At 39.5% G+C, this 20,250-nt stretch overlaps 1 protein-coding gene across 1 annotated transcript in view; it reads right to left on the bottom strand.

The window, feature by feature from the left end:
* The window catches only part of LOC128016668 (neural-cadherin-like), a 242,598-nt gene that overhangs the window by 4,118 nt on the left and 218,230 nt on the right, over positions 1-20,250 (bottom strand). Inside the window, exons 29-31 of the mRNA XM_052601356.1 lie at positions 15,912-16,176; positions 14,299-14,479; positions 13,889-14,133 (exon numbers count right to left, since the gene is read on the bottom strand). Of these exons, the coding sequence (XP_052457316.1) occupies positions 13,889-14,133; positions 14,299-14,479; positions 15,912-16,176 (691 nt within the window). The remainder of the gene's footprint in view (positions 1-13,888; positions 14,134-14,298; positions 14,480-15,911; positions 16,177-20,250) is intronic.

The raw sequence follows: 20,250 nt of genomic DNA, 5'->3' as shown, positions 1-20,250 counted from the left end.
GAATGCCCAGTACACGTCAAATCTGCTAACAATCTATTCTCTCTCTCTCTCCTTGATTCAGATATCTTCTCCATTTACCTTCTATCATGTGCTCACCTTTTGTGTGTTTCATCTCCCTCACGCTCTCTTTCAATCTTCAGATCTTTTGTGCTTTTCTCTTTTCCTTCCTTCTATTGCTTCCACTCCATTACCTTAACAGGGATTATATGAGTCTTTGACCCTGTCGCAAAGACGTGAGAACCTAAGACACGCTGAAGGGACCATAAAGAGGCAGAGGAAAGCAATGTGTCTGTGAGAAGGTTTCATAATGGCCGTGTCAGAGCTTGATAACTGCTTTTGGATTAATCTAAAGGATTTGTGCACTTGATGGAAAGCTTTGCAGCACAATTCCACACCAATACCTCTTAACAGACTGAAAAATCACACTCTCTGGGCCCTATAATACACCTGAAGCAATGCGACGGAAGGCGCAGCACAAGTGTGTTTGCTAGTTTCAATCTGACGCCATTCGCATTTTCCCATCCAGCGCCACGTCGTTTAATTAGTAAATGCATTTATGCTCATTTTTGCATCCATGGAAGTGCTGTTCTAAAAAAATAGGTGTGTTCAGGCACAATGCTGGCACATTGCTATTTTAAGGAGCTGAAGATAGACTGCACCATAGATCAACTCAAACCTGGTCTAAAGTGTGGTGCAATGTTTTGTCTTTGTTATTTAAAGAGTGTACACGCTGCTTATTAAACACATGGACACACAGCAGCAAACATGCCAAATATTAAAAATTAAAGGATTGCAATGCATAAAAATGTTTTGTAGGCTAATTATATTTATATATAGGTTAAAGGTTTTAAAGGTTAAAAACTAAAGGTAAAGGTAAAGGCCTTTTTTTTTTTTTTTTTTATAATGTGAAATAAGTTACAAAAAATACACTGAAATGTGTTTCAATCTTAAAAGTTTAAGAGTCTTGTTAGACCATTATTAAACTGTCAGACTGTCCAGGCACTGTATGAGGAAAAAATGCTGAAATGTATATAATTGTATCCCTTATTCATTGCCAAATGTGACTCATTTAATTGCCATTTCGGTCTAAAAATGGTCATCTTCATTAATATGCCTTAAAGATGACGCTGTGCTCTCTCGCACTCTATTTTTGTCTCTCCAGCAGTGACTTTTCAGTGATATTTGAATGCATCTTGTGTGGTTAATATTGAGTGAGAAGCTTTTTCATCTGATTCCAGACAAGCCTTCTATCTCCTCACTGCCTGCTTCATCGAACACATGACCATGAACAATCTGACCCCTCGGACCCCTCCCAGGACACTCAAGACCAGCCCAGCATCTTAATCTCCACAGTGGAGTCAAAAAAACACTGCAAAACTGAAAGACATTCAGAAGACTCTCTTCTGTTTCTACTATGCAATAAACCCATGCCTCAATGTGAAACAAAACCTCAAACCCACCTGTAACCAATGGAGAAATGTTTTTCTCTTCAAGCACTTCACATAGAGCAACAGAGTGAACAGAGCTGTTTAAATATCAATCAAGGTTTCTGATAATCACTGGAACAGAACCGATTAATGACGATTTCTCATGGTCATTACATTTATTGTGTTTTCTCAAGGAAAACACCATAAATCAATGCCTGGGCAAAGAATAAATGAAACACATTGTTCATCTATTTAATATACATGATTATTAGTTTAATAGCATTGACACTTTCTGAAAGAAGCTCTGCATTTCATCTTCCATACAGAAAAACACAAAGGATGAGAAAGCAATAAAGGCAGGAGGTAGAGAAGAAAAGATAAATTAGTGGGCAATAAAAATGAGTTACACATGGCCTTAGACAGAATTCTGCTTTGTCCATCTCTGTTCTCATTTGAATGGTGTCCTTTAACCTTTTATTTTTTACTTACTATCTTTACCACAATTTGTTGGTTATTAATTAACTAATCAGATAACTATCCACTCATGAAAATACCATGTGTAAATGTCCTCCAAGATGCATTCAAGAAGAGTATTGCCCGAGTTTAAAGGTCCCATTTTACGCACTTTTTTGAAGCTTTGATTGTGCTTACAGTGTGTAACATAATATGTATTCATGTTTCGCGTGAAAAAAAAAACAATATTTTTCACACAATTCACTTATCTGTATACCGCTGTTTTCACTGTCATAAAAACGGGCTGATGACTTCCTTGTTCTATGAAGTCCCTCCTTCAGAAATACGTAATGAGTTGTGATTGTGCCAGCGATTCCTGTGTTGTGATTCGACAGCAGCTTAACTCACGCGGCCCTCCTGGAAACGCGATTGGGCTAGTTTTGGAGTTTTGAGAAGCAAGTGGGCAGGAGCATGTGCTGGAGATGTACTTCTAATCACAGGAGCGTTTTTACTGACGAGATGTGCATGAAAATCGCATTAGATTTTTTTGCACAGCCCTAACATCTTGTTAATAAAGCCAAAGAGCGTTGCCCTTTGTGTTATAAGTTACAGAAACTGTTAAACGCACCAACTTAAATATTAAAATACACTTACCGGTTGTGGTCCATTAACAACGCCTTCTCCAGACAAAGAGGGAACTGATCCATCTTTCAGGAATAATCTTTGTGCGAATCCGGCATTAAACTGATTCAGATTGAGAAAGCTCTCCTCAGCAAGCTGTCCTCAGCACAATGTGCTGCACATAGTTTTACATGTGGATTATAATTTTCGGGAACCGAGTTAAACATTAAACAGTGTCCCTGGGAAGGCCAAACAAAGGTGATTGGATGAAAATAACAGCGTTTCGACGACATGGCGACAAACACAAACGCAGCTCTTCCTTTTCTCGTCAAAGCGCAACAAGACCAAGCCCCCCTTTTTGTGTATTCATGTGGGCAGAGGTTAGTCAAAAAACTGTTTTAGTGACGTCATTACTGCAGGAACTAGAGGGATGTAGTCCAAATGGGTCGTTCGTTGTAGGCGAATTCTGTTAAATAAAATATCTCACTTGGCATTGAACTTTGAGCTTTAGAATTTTACAGATATTATTTATACTCTAACAACAACATTACACTAACTAAATAAAGTTTAAAACATGGGATCACGAAGATTATCCGAAACTTTGACAAAGTGGTTGTTAATTTTCGGTCATGCTCTTTTTTTTATCAGTGAAAGAAAATCAATCAATGTATAATGCTTAGTATTTTAAAGTGACAGTCTTACTATCTGGTTTCCTCATTTAAAGGTGCCATCTGTCATGTCTGGCAAAAAAAATCAAGTCATACTCCACATTCCATACCAGATGGGGGCAGTATGCCTCAAAAAAAGTGAATTGGTCTACTCTAGAGTAATAAGCATAGTCTCTATGCTCCGCCCCTACCTTCACAACAACCCTACAGCCATAGCCGAAGCCTAACTGTGCGTTCACACCGCCGCTGCAGAAAGATTTGTGAGCGCTCCGATGCTCTGACGTAGATCGCATGCTTATTTTGTATTTAAAGCGGCCGCAAAGCAAACAAGCTTGTTGATGTCATGCAGACTAACCACAAGGAGAGTAACGTAATGAGTTAACCTCATTAAATATAGTTGCAGACGAAATATTAAGATCCTTTACTTAAAATGACCAAATCTCAGACACCTTGGTCCACGTATCACTTTTTATAATTTTTTTATGTCCCTGTACGCAAACAGGGACACATCATAGATTATTGCAAACGCAAAACAGCAATAATCAACCTGTCCTCCATTGTGCATGGGAACTAATGGTCGGAGCTGCGTTCTCTGGAATCAATCGGTGGACTTCTACGTTCCGATTGGTTGCTGCCCAACCGCGTCACAGCTCATTACCATAAAGTTGCCTTGAACTCTCCTCGACGCTCTCAACGGCCAAGTCGCGTTGCGCCGCTCCTCGCTGCTGCTCGACGCTGGCTTACATTGAAAATGAATGACTTCCGGCCGCTTTGACGCTCTCGGGGCCGGCGTTGTGAACGCACAGTTAAGAGGACGTTTTGCCTCCAGAGGAACGTTGGGTGATGTCAAGTGATTTTGAAACATGACATCTTCAAGCTACTCCCCTTCACCTTTACCAGTGAATATGTCCCTATTTGTTTTGTTCATAGTACATTTTGAGTTGTATATGCACATTATATGAATTAAATTAATTTGACAGACAGAATTCTGTCAACATAATTGGTAAACATCAGACAGCTGATGTTGACCAAGCTAGCGCCAACCAACGTAACCAGAGCTGTCAACTCATAAGCATTCACCGTGAGACACACGCAACTGACTCTTTTCACACACTTTCACGCCACACATCAATTTTCTCATGCACAGAAAAACCACGAAGCAAAGAGGACACAGAGACCAACAGACTAGACAGAGCAGGTTAGTTATGATATTAAAAAAATGGGTAACTTATAGCTAGCTAATTATCAAACGCAGCTACGGTTAGCCATCGCTAACATTAGCATGTTTATCGAACAGCCTTCGATATATTTCTATGTTATAACTTCCCGAAAAAAAATACACAAACATCTGTCATGTCTGGCAAAAAAAAATCAAGTCAAACCTCATTTCTTTCAGGTCCATCAGTTGTCTCCAGCGATTGAAATCAGTGCCGATCTTTACTCTGGTTCGGCTCCTTTTCTTATCGGATTTGATTTGTGATTCCGAGCGCGGTTGTTTCCCTGTAGCGGGTGGTGGTCTCTTGCCAAGGGCTTGAGCCATCCTTCCGCTTCTTCTTCTTCTTCAATGGATTTTTATGGCAGTTGGCATCCAAAGTGTTGCATTACTGCCATCTGTTGTCTCACTCTAGCTTACTCACTTATTTTTAAACTCGTCTTTCCAGTCCAGTTCTACTTAGAAAATTAAACAAATATCTCCATCCTTGGTCATTATTTCCATATGTTCCATCCTTCCGCTCTCTTCCCTGAACTGAAATGAAGTACTGGGCTGTACTTTACACATGATTGACATCAGGTTCAGGTACGCCCACAAGCCGTGGGAGTTATTAGTGTATTGCAGGTTGGCTGGTGGTTATGTTGCCCGCATACCGCCGCCCATGGCCGAAACTGGTATTACGACACCTGTCGGGCCATGGCTAGTAATGCTAGTGCTAATTAAGGTTGATATCTCTGCAGCACTATAACTTGACATTTTTTTAATGACATCATCACCCTTATTTCATCTCATTCTTTTGATGCGTGTAGGTAATTTTTTTGGATATTTTTACCTAAATTTTTGCATATGGCACCTTTAATAAACAATATCCCATCTATTTTTTTTTAAGGTTTTCATCTGATAACACCTCAGACACATTGGTATGTCCAGATTGAGATCCAAATATGAAACCGTTTACAAAACCATGCCTGGTGATGAGGTCCGTCTACCTTCTGGACATTTGATTTTCTACTTAGACTAAAGAGTAATGAGAAATGGTTTGATTTTCTTTTTTTTTTTCTTTTTTTTTTTTTTTGAAAATAACAGAAAAAAAATAAAAATACAAAAAATAAGCTAGATCTTTCACATTTTGGGTAAAATATTTGATTATGCTTTAATGTTTGTATTTGAATGTGTGTGTGGCCTTGAAATTACCCTTTTGTCCCCATCTTCTAAACTACACCAGGGGCAGTTCTAGGATTTCGTCCTAAGGAGGGCTTAGCCCTCAGAGAGACCATTAGATGCAAAGATAGAAATTACCTAAATATACTTAACAGTGCTTCTAAAAAAAAAAAAAAACTGTTACTATATGAGGTAAATATACACAAATACCTAATAAAGCCACATAAGTTACTTAGCGAATAACTCAGTGAGTTATTCTCTGCAGTTTTTGTTTGTTATTTTTTTATTAACATTAGTAACATAAGAATTGTTCCATTATATTGACACACATCCAATATTTTCTTAACTGTTTACGATTACTTAAGATGTTACAGACTAAGTTTACTTGTATACTTGTCAAGACAGACATTCTGACATTTTGTGTGGTCAGTCATATTTTGATTTGAAACCCCATAACATTTTCCTGATGGTTGACTTAAGACAAAAATGTCTTAAGGCCCAATAACTGGCTATGCTTTGGAATTATGAACTGAAGCGAGATCATATTAATGCCTTTATAATTGCTATTCTAGATCATTTAAAGTCCTGCATAGATTCAGTTTTCCAACTTGGCTATGGTTTGGTAAAGCCCAAGTGGTGATATGAGTACAAGTTTAAGTAACTAAGTAAGAATGAATGATTTTCTCATCTGAAATGATATTCTCCACCGAATCAAGCCGTTTGTCACATCACATTCTTCTTCTGAGGTGGTTTGCTCCTCTGCCTTATTCCTTGGATGATTGTATGAATATGCTGTGATGCGTGTGGCTGTGACAGAAAAGACTGGACTTTGTGTTGGTTTCATATCTATTACATAAACAGAAAATGCTTGTTTTTGATTTAAATTATTTCATTTAAAAGTAAACATTTCAAGCTTTCCATTGACATGTTTCTTATGTCTGTGAGGCAAGTATTTGCAGTTTCAGTTGATTTTTGTGATGTGTTCCAGAACGTAGTTCACGGAGACCCTGTTTGTTTTCATTTTACAAAAGGAGTTTGTTATTGTGGGTGTCTTATTCATATGACTAAAAATGACGGAGTAGCTTTTTTTTTTTTGTGTGCTGTTGTCGGAACTGTGGCAGCACCTCCGCCAACCGCAGAAGTGTATTAGCCTACTTGTGGCCAGCCAGGTGGCTTGGGTCTCATAATTAGCTAGTGCTTGTCCGCTCTCATTATGGGCACGCCGGGGCTGGGCTCACAGAGTGGCTTAGTTCAAACACACTCACAGAGAGAGAGCACACAGTTTTGCAGCTCACTACTGCTTGGCCTTAAATGCCCTGAAGCCTCAACAGAAGATCAAATAAAAATCCAGCATGTTTACACTGATCTGACCTGACTTGACCGATTTGTCTACATTATGGACCAGCAGTCCTCAAAATGACAGAAAAACCAGAAAAACTCAGCTAAACATATTGAGAAGCCGACCATCCCCATGAAAAAAGAAGAAGAAGAAGCAGCCTTAAAGGGGTCATCGGAATGCCCATTTTCCACAAGTTGATATGATTCTTTGATTGGCTTATCTGATTCGCTTGATTACTAGTGGGCCGACAAGTTTTTCCGCTTGGCCGATTCATTTTATTTTGAGGGTGCACCAGACTTTTATTTTGACACAGTGCTCACACTCACACTGTCATCGTTAACAGTTCTGTCTAATACGGACAGAAGTCTGTCTAATAATCAACGGTTAAACAAAGGTTAAACAAAGTTAAACAAAGGAATTCATGAATACAGAAAGTATTATAATGATTGCTTTTATATTAGGCCTATTAGTAATAGAAATAGATACATTATAATACTTTATCATTTGCCTTTAGCATAAAGCAAATATGCATTTATATAATTTAAACAAATCTTTGAATGACTAATAAACATTTCATTTCAAAAACCTTGCAAACTTAGTCGAATCCAGCTGTGAAATCTTGTGAAGTGTGTATGTGTATCCATCATAATCGAGTGCTCTCAGTGTGATGGTCTATCCTTGTGAATTGAATGCTTTAAACTTTAAACTCGTGATTTCAAATTATGCTGCGCTTTATGATGGTAACCCTGGCTTTATTTGAAAAATATGATTCCCAGTGCACACAAACTTCCCAGAATACTGAGTGCCCTGTTGGTTAGTGTTTACTTTCTTTTTAATTATATTTGTATTAAATATGTATTTATTTGTGAAAAATACTGTCATCTAAAGAATACGCATGTTTCTTTTACTTTTTAATCCATTGTCAAACTATTTCAAATGTCTTAAGTCAAAAAACATATCAGTAGACCACTATTGATTATCTGTGGGATTAGGGCGATCGGAGAAAAAGCATAAAGGAGAAGGTTGGGCCAGTCGTCAGCCAACGCATCCCTGTCCTTTGAAAAGTAAACTGTGAGATTTACTTTCTTGGTCAAAGAGGTCGACCTCTGCCTTGCTGAAGATCTCTCAGATTCTCTAAACCATATGTGGGTTGAGCATCCTCTCCTCTGGCAGAAAAGTGTGAAGGCCCAAACATACTGTCAGCATTTCGAAGGCAGTTGATGTGAAGCTGACCCTCCTCTTTCGACCAATGGCCAAAAGCTGGTTTGCCCTCGCACAGCGCTCCCCAACCTGTGCTGGAAGCATCTGTCAAGACCACCTTCCATCTGCAGACCATTCCCAGGGGCAGGCATTACATCCACTGAGAGTATTTCGGGCCTGGTCTACCTTGACACAAAGACAAGATGCCAGGCACTGGATGGAACTTGTGGTTTCAGCAATTACTGAAAGGGCCGCTTGTGAAGCAGGCCCAGCTGAAGGCCTAGTATCTTCTGAAACACCTTGAGAGGGCAAGGGACTCCAACTTTGAATGATGCTGCAAGCTGATGAATGGCAAGTGCACGTTCTGGCGTGACTACCCCCTTCTTTCAGGCTGAGTCGAGACCTATTCCCAGGAACAATATCCATTGACTGGGGGACAGCGTGCCCTTGGCAAAATTTACCCTGGGTCCCAGACATTCTAAGTGGCTAAGGAGGAAGGTACTGTGAGATACTAGCCAGGATGAGCCAGTCGTCAAGGTAATTCAGAATCTGATTCCCATCTGTCTCAGCAGGGAAAGAGCCTCATTCACGTACTTCGAAAAAGTTCAAGAAGCTAGGGACAGTCCAAAAGGAAGGAATGTGTATTGATATGCCACAAAGACAGCATATCCCTCAAAGGCGAATCTCAAGAATCGCCTGTGGTGAGGGGCTATCTTGATGTGAAAGTAGGCATCTTTCAGAGAACTGGGCAAGGGATTGGGTGGCAAGGGATTAGGTTGGTTTGAGTGACAGTACGCCTTGTGGGGACAGTGCCCAATGCTCGTGATAAGAGAAGGGGAAATTGTTTTGTGTTTTATTTTTCTCACTATAACAGGGGTTGGTTGTCTGGGCGCTGAACGGACCCGGAGTTCACAATGGTACTAACCCATTTACCCAACACATTGCCGTCTGCTCCTGGAAATGAATGGTGTGCTTGGAGTCACAACACAGGCTACTTAAGTGGTGGTCCAGTGATGGCGAGACTCTGCACCCTCCTCTTCCTCTTCTGCAGATCAGGTTGAAGTCTGTGGCGCCAGGTCCAGCACTACCTTGGGCCAGGGTCTCTGGTGTTCGGGAATGGATAGCGTCTGGCTGAGTGGGAACAATGCCGGGTATCAGGCTTAGAGGGAGGAGGTGCAGCCGATAATTTGGGCTGCTGAGTCGGGATTGCCTGGGATGACTTCTGTGCAGCGGTGAAGCACTCAGATAAACCTTCAACCGCAGGTCCAAACAGGCCAGAAGGGGAGACCCCGGTCTTTGAGTTGAGGAAGGGGACCTTATCTGCATCCTTGATCTTCGTGAGGGTCTAACATAGGTGGCGCTCTAGCACCACAAGGCTGGCCTTTGATCTGCCGATCGCCTGAGCCGTCATCTTAGTGGCATATAAAGCCAGGTTTATCACATTACACAGCTCCTTGAAAGCTGTGGGTTCCGGGCCAGAATCACCCATGCTCTGGAGAAGTTTGGCCTGAAGGACCTGTAGGACTGCCATGGAGTGAAGTGCAGAGGCCGCTTGTCCAGCTGACAAAAAAGCAATGTGAAAGTGACGTGACATTCAGCGAAGTATGGTGACCCATACTCAGAATTCATGCTCTGAATTTAACACACACACACACACACACACACTGTGAACACACACCCGAAGCAGTGGGCAGCCATTTATGCTGCGGCGCCCAGGGAGCAGTTGGGGGTTCGATGCCTTGCTCAAGGGCACCTAAGTCGTGGTACTGAAGTTGGAGAGCGCACTGTACATGCACTCTTCCCCACCTACAATTTCTGCCGGCCCGAGACTCAACCTCACAACCTTTCGATTACGAGTCCGAGTCACTAATCGTTAGACCACGACTTCCCCTAATAGGCTTGTCCAGCGAGTGCTGAAGTCATCCTACATGGCTTGGATGGGTGGAGGGCCTTTGCTTTCCAGCCGATGGCTGTGGGCAGGCAGAGATGCATAGCCACTGACTCGTCCAGGGGAGACAGTCTGTCTTACCACTTTTCTTCACTCTTGCACATTCTTCAATCTTTCACAGATTTAGACAGGACATGAAATAGTTCGGCATCCATGCCCATGCTGGCTGTACTGGGCTCTGCAGACGGCAAGTGAGTGGGTTCGAAAGATGAGCCCGACAGCTCCTCCGCATCTAAAGCTGCCAGAGACACGCTGTCATTCATGTAGTCACATGTGCTCCCACCGAACGGGACCAGATCACTTGCACCCACAGAGGGGTCCTGGTTCGGGTGAGAGAAGAGGACGGGGAAAGCCCCTCTATGTGGAAAGAGTGGGGTCACTGAGTGCCCTCTGCCCCACTGCTTTTTCCTCAAAGGCTTCTGGGAGGAAGAAAACAGGAGGGCATGAGGGGCGAGAAAGAAATAGCTGAAAAGAAAAGAAAAGAGCTATCCATGAGTCAGAGAGGCGAGACTCATATCCTCGCAATGAGGACATTCCGTCTTACTGAGTGAAGCATCAGCGTGGGCAGCGCCCCAAGCATGAAATGCACTTGCCATGCAGGGGAGCCCAACAGAAACGGCCGTAGAATCTTAGCAGATGCCGTACGAGTGCAGTATCAACAGGGAACAAATATTTTTTTCATTCTCTAAAGGTTTGTAAAAACACAAAATGTTGCTCAGCTGCATTTTAAACATTTCATCTTCATAAACTGTAATTTGTTTAATTTAGAAGTCAGAACACCACAAATCTTTGCACAGCACATCAACTCAAAAGACAAATCAGTTTGTTTTTAGCTAAACTTGAATACTGGAATGTAATAAAAAAATAATAATAAAAAAAGGAAAATAAATGTTAGTTTATAGCAATTCAGGTTAATAAATTGCACTCAGTATTTTAAGACATCACACATTTCTTACATTAAAATGACTAATTAAACCAATGGCTCATATTATTCCTTTTCTTTAAACTGTGGTTAAAAATAATGAGCATTCTCATTTACTTAAAAAATACTGCAATTGTGTATTTATAATCTATTTATAAGCTTGCAGAAGCTTCACTAAATAAGTCTTGCATGAAGTACTTGCTTTATCATGTCAGATCTGTATGTGTGACTTGCATGTAGTACTTCAGCATACTGTCTGTACCCATTTTCTCAAAAATAATTAATTCAAAACTGACATAATGCACCATTTCAAAGAAATCACATGCTATTGAAAACATTATTACTATTCACACCTTAACTGCTTTTGAACACCCAGTTTTAGAACACATTGTGTCATTTAATGATAGATGGCAATGATTAACGTTTTGGAAAACAAAGATGTTGAAAGTAACGACACAATTTGAAAGACTTGGTCTAGTAGAATTAGAAAAATACAGAAGGTCTAAATGTAGGTGTACAAAGTCTTATGTGTTTTTCTTCCTTTTTTTTTTTTTTAATATCTGAGCAGATGTCACCAAAATGTATGGAATTTTTTTTCCTGTGGATTAGTGGTAGAGCATTCCGTTAGCAGCGCAAAATGTTGTGGGTTCCACCTCAGAGAAAACAAATACTGGTAATATGTATAGTCTGAATGCACTGTAAATCGCTTTGGATTAAAGTGTCTGCTAAATGCATAAATATAACTATATAATACAAATATAAAATTAATATGGGGTACAGACACTTTAACGAGTCTCTAAACTGAAATAAACTTTTCAGACAGACATTAAAAAAGGATCCCACGAGAGTCACAGAAAGAGACTGTTAACCATAATCATTCAAGTCCATCTTTTGAAGTTATGATGGGTGGTTATTCCCACAGGTGAGCATCTACACTGTGTGAATGTCAAATCTGCATATCAGCTTTCCTCTAGAATGATACTTGACAATCCAGGTACAACAGAGGCCAATTGAGGCCTTTCCACAGCAGGTTTTTCGGACAACATGTTGCACTGAAATATGTTATAATAATATATAAATATTATTATAACACACACACACACACACACACACACATATGTGTGTGTGTGTGTTATAATAATACATTCATTAATAAATACATTTTTATTGTTTTTCTTTATTATTTTGTTTTATGTTTTTATTTACATTTTTGGTGTAAAAGGTGACATTGTGACCTGTAAAATTTACTCTAAGTTTAAAGTAGACATATACTGGGGTGAAATACTTTTTTTAAGGCCCATTTACATTACAAAACTACAAAATTTTGTTTGTTTGTTTTTTTTCAGTTTGTTTACATGACGATGTTGTTTTGGGGGTCTGAAAATGCAAACTTTTGAAAACTGTTTCCATTATTGTCTCAGTGTAAACAAAATAAGTAAGACGTGACGTCAAGCTTGTGCATATTACATGGTTTTGTAGTGTTTCTTAAAGAAAATCATCATCAACTACTGGCCTGGCATGCATAGCATGGCATTTTAAGTAGTTTTCATAGATCCATGTGAACTAGGGATCATTTTGACAATTCATCTGTTCGAGAACAACATTCTTTACATTGCTGTTGTGTAAACATTCCCTTAGACAACACAATAGTGAAATAAAACCCTCAAAAGTAGCAACCACAAGAACAATCCAAATCCTTCTCCTCCTGTTCAGAGCACCACATTTCCCTATTATCTTCTCTTGGAGTTTAACAGATGAACCTTTTCCCTCTTTGCTGTTTCTGTAGTGATATGCTAGTCAGCAGGGGCTGTTTTTCAGTGGGGAAGAGTGAGACCTGACTGGTTTGGTGGAGGCGTAATGTTAGCATGGTGTGCTAAACCTATCAACTGCATTACAGGAAGAATAAAATCACTGTGCCGAAGCCTTTCATTTGGCAGAGCACTGAGGAGGGGGCTGGGGGTGGGGGTGAGGGGATAAAAACCTTACGGGCTACTTAAATTCAGTTGACGACTGTTGGGACCATTGAAATTCTACCAAAAACCCCAGTGCATTGATCTCAATTTCCAGCCCGGCTTGGGTAAACAGCACTATGTGTGCCTACAAATCAAGTAATTAACACTTTAAAAAGCAACTGGAGCTAAGAATGAATAAGGTCATGCCAAATCTATAATGGAATGAAACTGTGAGAGGAGTTAAAAGATTGTTTGGTTCCCTTTGGCCTCACTGAGGGCAGTCATGCAGGCAGATGAGGACGTCAGAATGAAGGGAGTTAATACGAGTTTCAGCAGTCATGATCATTGATTATGTAGACTGTGTTCTTTACCGCTGTCAGAAAATGCTAATAAAATGCAACACATGGGAACATGATTGATAGAAACCTTTGCATATGTAAGAAATATTTACATATACCAAACTCTACTACAGCAGCTACATGGGAAAAATGTGAATAAATACATCAATATTCACATTGGAAGAATACTGAAGTGCCAACCATCAAAATAAGTTTTAAAAATACATGAGGTTCTGCAGCGGAGGAAGAGCGGAATTAATATTTATGCGATAGAAAGACACATTGGGCTGATTCATTAATTGAAGCCTCTTATTGAAACTAATATGTTACAGCAAACCAACAATCTGTGTGTTGACTGAGAGAGACATTATCATAAAAAAAAAAGTAATTAACTGTCCTTTTGCAGCTAAATTGTTTACTTCAACTCTTAAAATCATCAGGAGTGATGCTGAATATGTCATTTTAAATCCAACACTCAAATTTATCAATGAAGCACCTGTATTATGATAATAACTAATATTATAAGTTACTAATATTAGAAATAAGCTATGTAAGAAAAAAATGTAGGTGATTGTTGCACAAGACAAGCAAAAACAAAGGGTTCATTTCAATCAGGAATTTCCTTTTAAGAGCTGAAGATAGATACCTAGTAGGGCCATAAAGCAGATGCATATGGCAAAGAGGGAGCTGAAACTGAGACCCACGTCGTCTCTGTAGATGGCCAGTGTCACCTCGCAGTGCGGCCCGCGGTAGCCCTCTGGACAATGGCAGGTGAATTTAGAGGGAGACTGTGCCACACAAGTACCCTTATGACACGGGCGGCTGGCACATAGTGTGTACACGCAAAATTTGCCAGTGGAGTTTGCCTTGACCATGTGACCTGGGGGACACCTGCAATTGGAGGAGACAAAAGGAGAGAAGCATTAATCAAATGGTGACGTTACAAAAAAAAAAAAAAAACTTCCATTTTGTATGATCCCTATTATTTAGACAAAATAATAAAGATTCTGCAAGATGTATGCAAACTTTTGACCACAACCGTGTGTATTTGTGTACCTGCATTCATGGATTCTCCACAGGTCCACACAGGTAAATGGGGGGCTACACTGGTTTTTACGGCAGGAGTCAGAGGAACAACCCAGAGAGACACCTTGAGAACTGACCACTGACACTCCCTCTCTAGCCTGACCGTCCAGAGGAATAAACCGCCCATTGAGTCTCAAGTCCCGCATACAGCCTGTGCCAATGAGAAAAACAAAACAAAAGCCAAGTGAGGTTTCATGTGTCAGTATAAATGTATGTATACATATAAGTAAAGTATGAGTCCTACTCTTTTACCTACATTGCACTTGCTTCTTCACATGCACGGATAAACTGAGCTCAACATGATCTACTCATATTCTGAGCTTTTAAGAAAATTGCTTTGAGTCCATTTAATAAACACACAAAGTGTGTGCCTGAGGCTAACCAGCATGTCTGTGCACAGAGGACTATTCCACCTCCTCTTCTCTTTCATGTCACGTCATTGTCTCCGTTCACTCCCGCTGTCTGTTTTTTATGATAGCTATACTTCCCCTCTACATTGAAGGTGCATTTGAGGCTATCATGAATTAATTGTTCCTATTAATTTTTCATCATTGCCAATACAATAGTGTGTAATCATGACAGATAGAGGAACTGCGGTATGAATTAGCTGATAAAGCTGTACAGATTTGTCTGCTTGATGTACACATGTGCTGGCTAAGTTCTTTCTATGACTGAAGTTAAATTGGATTGGTCTTCTTCACAGTGCTCTGATTAAATGCAGTGATTGGATTTTTCAGGCCATGGGACAGAGCATTTTTGTTAGCTCAACATGTCATGCTACAGTGTTTATTGGAGTTGTCCACAGCTCTCCATGCACACTTTGACATACTGACTCCATTTCATTTATTGTAACCAATTCATCTATGGCGATTGTCTCTGGACAGACCACACATACTGCTATTCAACAATTGAGATGCGAAGCAATGGGAATTCCTTATCAGGGAGCTGTACTTGGTGCTGCTTTAAAAAAAAAAAAAAAAAAAAAAAAAACATTTATAAAGCGTTATCTGTTGCACACCATGGTGCTTATTAGCCAATTATTATTATTTTTTTTTTTTATGTAGACACAGGATAACAAGGTAAAACATAAATAAGAAAATGCACTTAGAACTAGAATAGCAATTCTTAATCATTTTTGACACCAATGAAGCCTATTATGATGCCTTTCATTTATCATTAGCAGTAATGTAAAAAGGCTACATCGTTATAACCATTCACTTTATAAAAATAATAATAATAATAAAAAAACAACACTTGAAAAAGCAGGTGAAAAACGGTCTCAAAAAGCAGTTTCTTGTTCATTTAATGAGACACCTGAGCTTGTTTGTCCTTTACAAGCTATAACAGGAGGTAATTTTGCATCTGTTGTATTATTTTAAAGAAATCAAGAAAAAAAAAACGATTATCTGTGATACATCACTAATGTTTTTATTGTGTATTATTTATCATTTCTCTTTTGCATTACAGTATGTACTGTAGTTACATGTATTAGGCATATGATCCTCAGAGACTGGTATCTATGTCATTAGCTTGTTGGCATCATGCTCTACCAACAGAGCTTCAGGAGCACAACTGCACCTTACCTTGGAAGCTCTTGTTGTGTCCTGAGGGGAATGAGTTGCCCAGCATCACCACAGCAGGATCAATAACTATCTCCCGACTGCGACCCGGCAATCCCGTGACCTCGCGCCGTCCTCCCCCGCCGTCCAGACGCAGAGTCATCTCATTGTCATGACGATCTAAGTCAATGTCATGCCACTCTCCGTTGTCTAAACGATAAGAGGGCAATGTCAAGTTGAAGTCCCCATCACCGAGGTTGTAGAAGACACTTAACAGACCCTGATAGATCTGAGAAAATGGGACAAAAAAGAGAGAGATAATGCGGTCAGAATAAATTAATTTACAGTTTTGTAAATTTTCTAAAGAATCTGGAGAATATATAGTGGCACAGACAAAGAACAGCTGTGAAATTATGGAAATGGTGGTAGAGAGTAAGTAAGAGAGGTTCAGTGTGGGATAAAGAAGACCCACTGGGTACTTAAGATATCAGACTGGGACAGGATCTGATAGAAAAAAAAAAACCATTTAAAACAACTGGGCACTGACAGAATTAAACATATCGGGCCTTTAATTGGAGATACTAAGAGCAGGGAATTCAATATGGTTTCAGTGAGGTTTACCACTATATTATTGTTTTGTTCCTCCAACTCTATAGTGGTCAGCTGTGAGACTTTCTTTTACTCTCTCTTTCCCTTTGTAAGCGCTTCTTAAACTGATTGTTTCTTATACATTTTCTATGGCAAGCTTTATTATTTATGAGGATTTGTGAGATAAATAGTGTCTAATATCAAAGTACAGTACAAAACTCTGCAGTTTTACGCTTTGAGTCATCCAATATCTAAGGAGCCCTCCACTATAATGTTTTTTGCATTATTTGTAAGTCTAAGAACAATAATTCAACTGATGTTTTACTTTACATGCACATGGTTATTAGCCATAGCTTCATATCCAGTGAAAAAAAAAAAAAAAAAACCACAGATGAAAATGCCATGTTTGACAATGAGGTTTGTATTTGTTTGTGAGACAAAGTGCAGCTAGCCGATTTCCTGAAGAAATCCCCATCCTTAATTTTAATTTCAGAGTCTTTCTGCATGTGTCCCTGAGAGCATAATTTGCCAGCCTCCATGCTGGATCCTGGCTTTGTAGCAATGTAAAAAGAAAGACTAATCAATGATGCAAAAGGCAGTGAGACTCTCTCACATTTCATCAACAACAGTTCACACAAATAAACAGTTGACCTCTGTGAACCTTTGGAAATTCTTCCTCTCCCATAGCCTACTCTGTATCGACTGTTTGACTATTTCAAGGCTTTGCTACGCTGGGTAGGTATTTAAACCTGAAGGCGTACTAATTAACAAGAACATTTACTTTAATCTCTCCACGGAAAATCTTTGAGTCTTTTGTTGTTTTTTAATACCCTAAAACCGTGATTCCAGTCCTGGGGTACCACTGCTCTGCACATTTAGTATTTCTGTCTTATTTCATGAACTTAGTTCAAGTTGATGATCTGAATCAGGTGAGTTTAATAAGGGAAAAATCCTAATGCACAGAGCAGTGTTACTCCAGGATTGGAATTGAGAACTACTGCTGTAAGATTTACATCATAAATTACAGTATAGATGCTCATTCTCATCGCTTGTTGGTGTGAAAGGTGTCGGCATGCTGCTTGTCCCCACCCAATGATACAGAAACCAATGTCATCCATTGGAGCAGCAAGTGAAGACATCTGCCCAGTTGCATTTTTAAGAATTAAAAGGCATTTAGTTATGGATCACTGGATATTAAGAACATAGTGCAGTGTATGCCTGGGTTCTCTTCCTACCTTTTCATATTTTGTTGTGTAAAAAAAATATTATGAGACATCGTCGATCAACGTCAAAACCTTGGGAATCATTAAAGGGATAGTTCACCCAAAAATTCTGTTATTAATTCATTTTGTTGCAAACGTGTAGGACCTTTGTTCATCTTCAGAACACAAATGAAAAATATGTTTGATACAATCTGAGAGCTTTCTGACCCTCCATAGACAGCAATGGAACAACCATGTTCAAGGTTTTGAAACGTAGTAAGGACACTGTTAAAATAGTCCATGTGACATCAGTGGTTCAACCTTAAGTTTATGAAGGTACGAGAATACTTTTTGTTGAGAGTACTAGAGTAGCACCATACATGTGTGTCATGCTGCTGATGCAGAAGCCAGCATTCTGATATAGAACATGCATCCGCGATAAATGCGACAAACGCCAGTCACTCTTTTTTGCAGAATGCAATATATCCTCTTAACCAATCACAGCGCACCATTCCACACACAGTAAATGATAACAACTAATCACACCCCACCATTTCACGCACTCTAGACAGCAATGGAGGCACTTGAATACACCCGGTATACTAGTTTTCCTCATCTACTCTTTATTTTGTGATCAACAAACAAGGGCTGCACAATAAATTGCATGTGATTGCCATGCCTATCTCGCCAGGAAAGCCGATTCTGTGATTAATAGTACCGATAAATCTTCATCAAGTATATTCAAAGGAGTGGCTTTAATACACAGAGCCGTAGATCACCGTCAAGCTATGCAATAGCGTGTTAATTAGATGAATCATATTTATGTTTTTGTTTATACAGCACATAGCACTAGTCAACTAAATTAATGTAACTTTTGGAAGTTGAATATAAACAAAATGTCATTTTGGAATTTCTGTGATCTAATGTGCTATTGTTGTTCATTTTCTTGTTCATGATGAAATTTTATTTTATTGCTGTAATTAGTTTATAGCATTAACATGATGACCTGCTGAATTCATTTTGAAAGCGATGACTGATGAATGTATTCTTAGTACAGTGCCTGTATATAAGATTAGTATTGAGTTCAGAGACTCTCATATAGATCAACTTACTATGTTGTGTGTTTTCATCAGTTTCAATATGAAAAATAACTTTCATATTGATCCAATGGATTTATTGCATTTTGATACTGCTAGGATAAGGATACACCTGAAAAAGACAATGGACAATCTGTTGATGAGTCAGCTAGTGTCCGAACTGGCTGGGCCAGTTTAAAAGAGGACAGGGCACGTTTAATTCAAGATTCAGTCAAGCTAATAAAAGGCTCCCCTCACATGTTACTTGAGGCAGTCAAATTCTTTCAGTAAGCATTGGTTGGCAAAAACTTCAAAAGAGTGTTCAACATGGAAGTGACGATTGCAACTCATCTCTTCTTGACCAAACTGACGATCTTGAAAATAGACCCAGAAGGGCTAACCTCGATTTTTTAATATTCCAGAACGCAGTGAGGATGGAAAAGACCCGATCAGATTTATATCTGGGCTGCTTAAAGATACCATGGAGAGTTACTGGAATTGAGCTAGTACATTGTAGAGCTGTAATCGGGCCATAAAAGTTAGGCCCGACAGGACCCGAGCCCGACAGTACATTTTGATTGACAGCTTTTTAAAAGCCTGAACCCGTTTACAGCCCAACATTATTCAAATGTGCGCACGCACACAGCTATTGTGCCTTTTGTCAAGAATGAGTCATTTATACATATTTTAACAATTTATTCATAACAAACATACACTAGACCACTTGAAAGTTGCAATAAAGAAATGAAATAAGTCCTAATAACATCTTAACATCTCAACACTCTAAATAGACACAGTCTCATTAAGCCTATAAATAGACCAACACACCAATAAAAACAAGTCTTTTTTAACAAATTAAATTAAGATACATGTTAATTTAAGATGGATATTTGGCAATAACGAAATTAAGATAAAGGCTTCACCAGATTTGCTTCGCCACTAGCAGCTGACATGTAATAAAAGAACAATGCCAACATTAGCCTATTTACTCTTTCTACATTATGCATATATTTAGTTATCATTTAAAAAACCTTTACTCACAGAGATTAGGCTAGGCCTACATGTTTTTGTGGAGGAAAATGATTAAATCCACTGTAGATGGCTTCAGCGCGTTCCTGCACTCACTGATTGTGCGTCATTATTCACTCATTATTCTCATTGTAAACATGGTCAAAGCGTACTCGGTTACGAACGTAACCTCGGTTCCCTGAGATACGGAACGAGTACTGCGTAAGGGGAAAAGCTCCTTTTTTCCTCGATACTGAAGCCTTTTTTCAATAACGCAGTGCAACTGCACTGCCATTGGTTTAATCTGTAAACTTTTTTAAACCAATGACAGCGCTGCGTAGCTGCGCGAGCCTGTGGCGATGCAGCGCGCAAAAGCCCGCCAGAATGGGCGGGGCGAATGGCTATATAAGCAGGCAATCGCCAGAGGAAATCAGGTCATACGACTGAAGCGACGACACTGAACCCGCAGCCTCGTGGCACGGCATATAA

Source organism: Carassius gibelio, chromosome A7, assembly GCF_023724105.1.
Source record: "Carassius gibelio isolate Cgi1373 ecotype wild population from Czech Republic chromosome A7, carGib1.2-hapl.c, whole genome shotgun sequence".
Classification (NCBI taxonomy): Eukaryota; Metazoa; Chordata; class Actinopteri; order Cypriniformes; family Cyprinidae; genus Carassius; species Carassius gibelio.
This window is presented reverse-complemented; position numbering and strand designations above follow the sequence as displayed.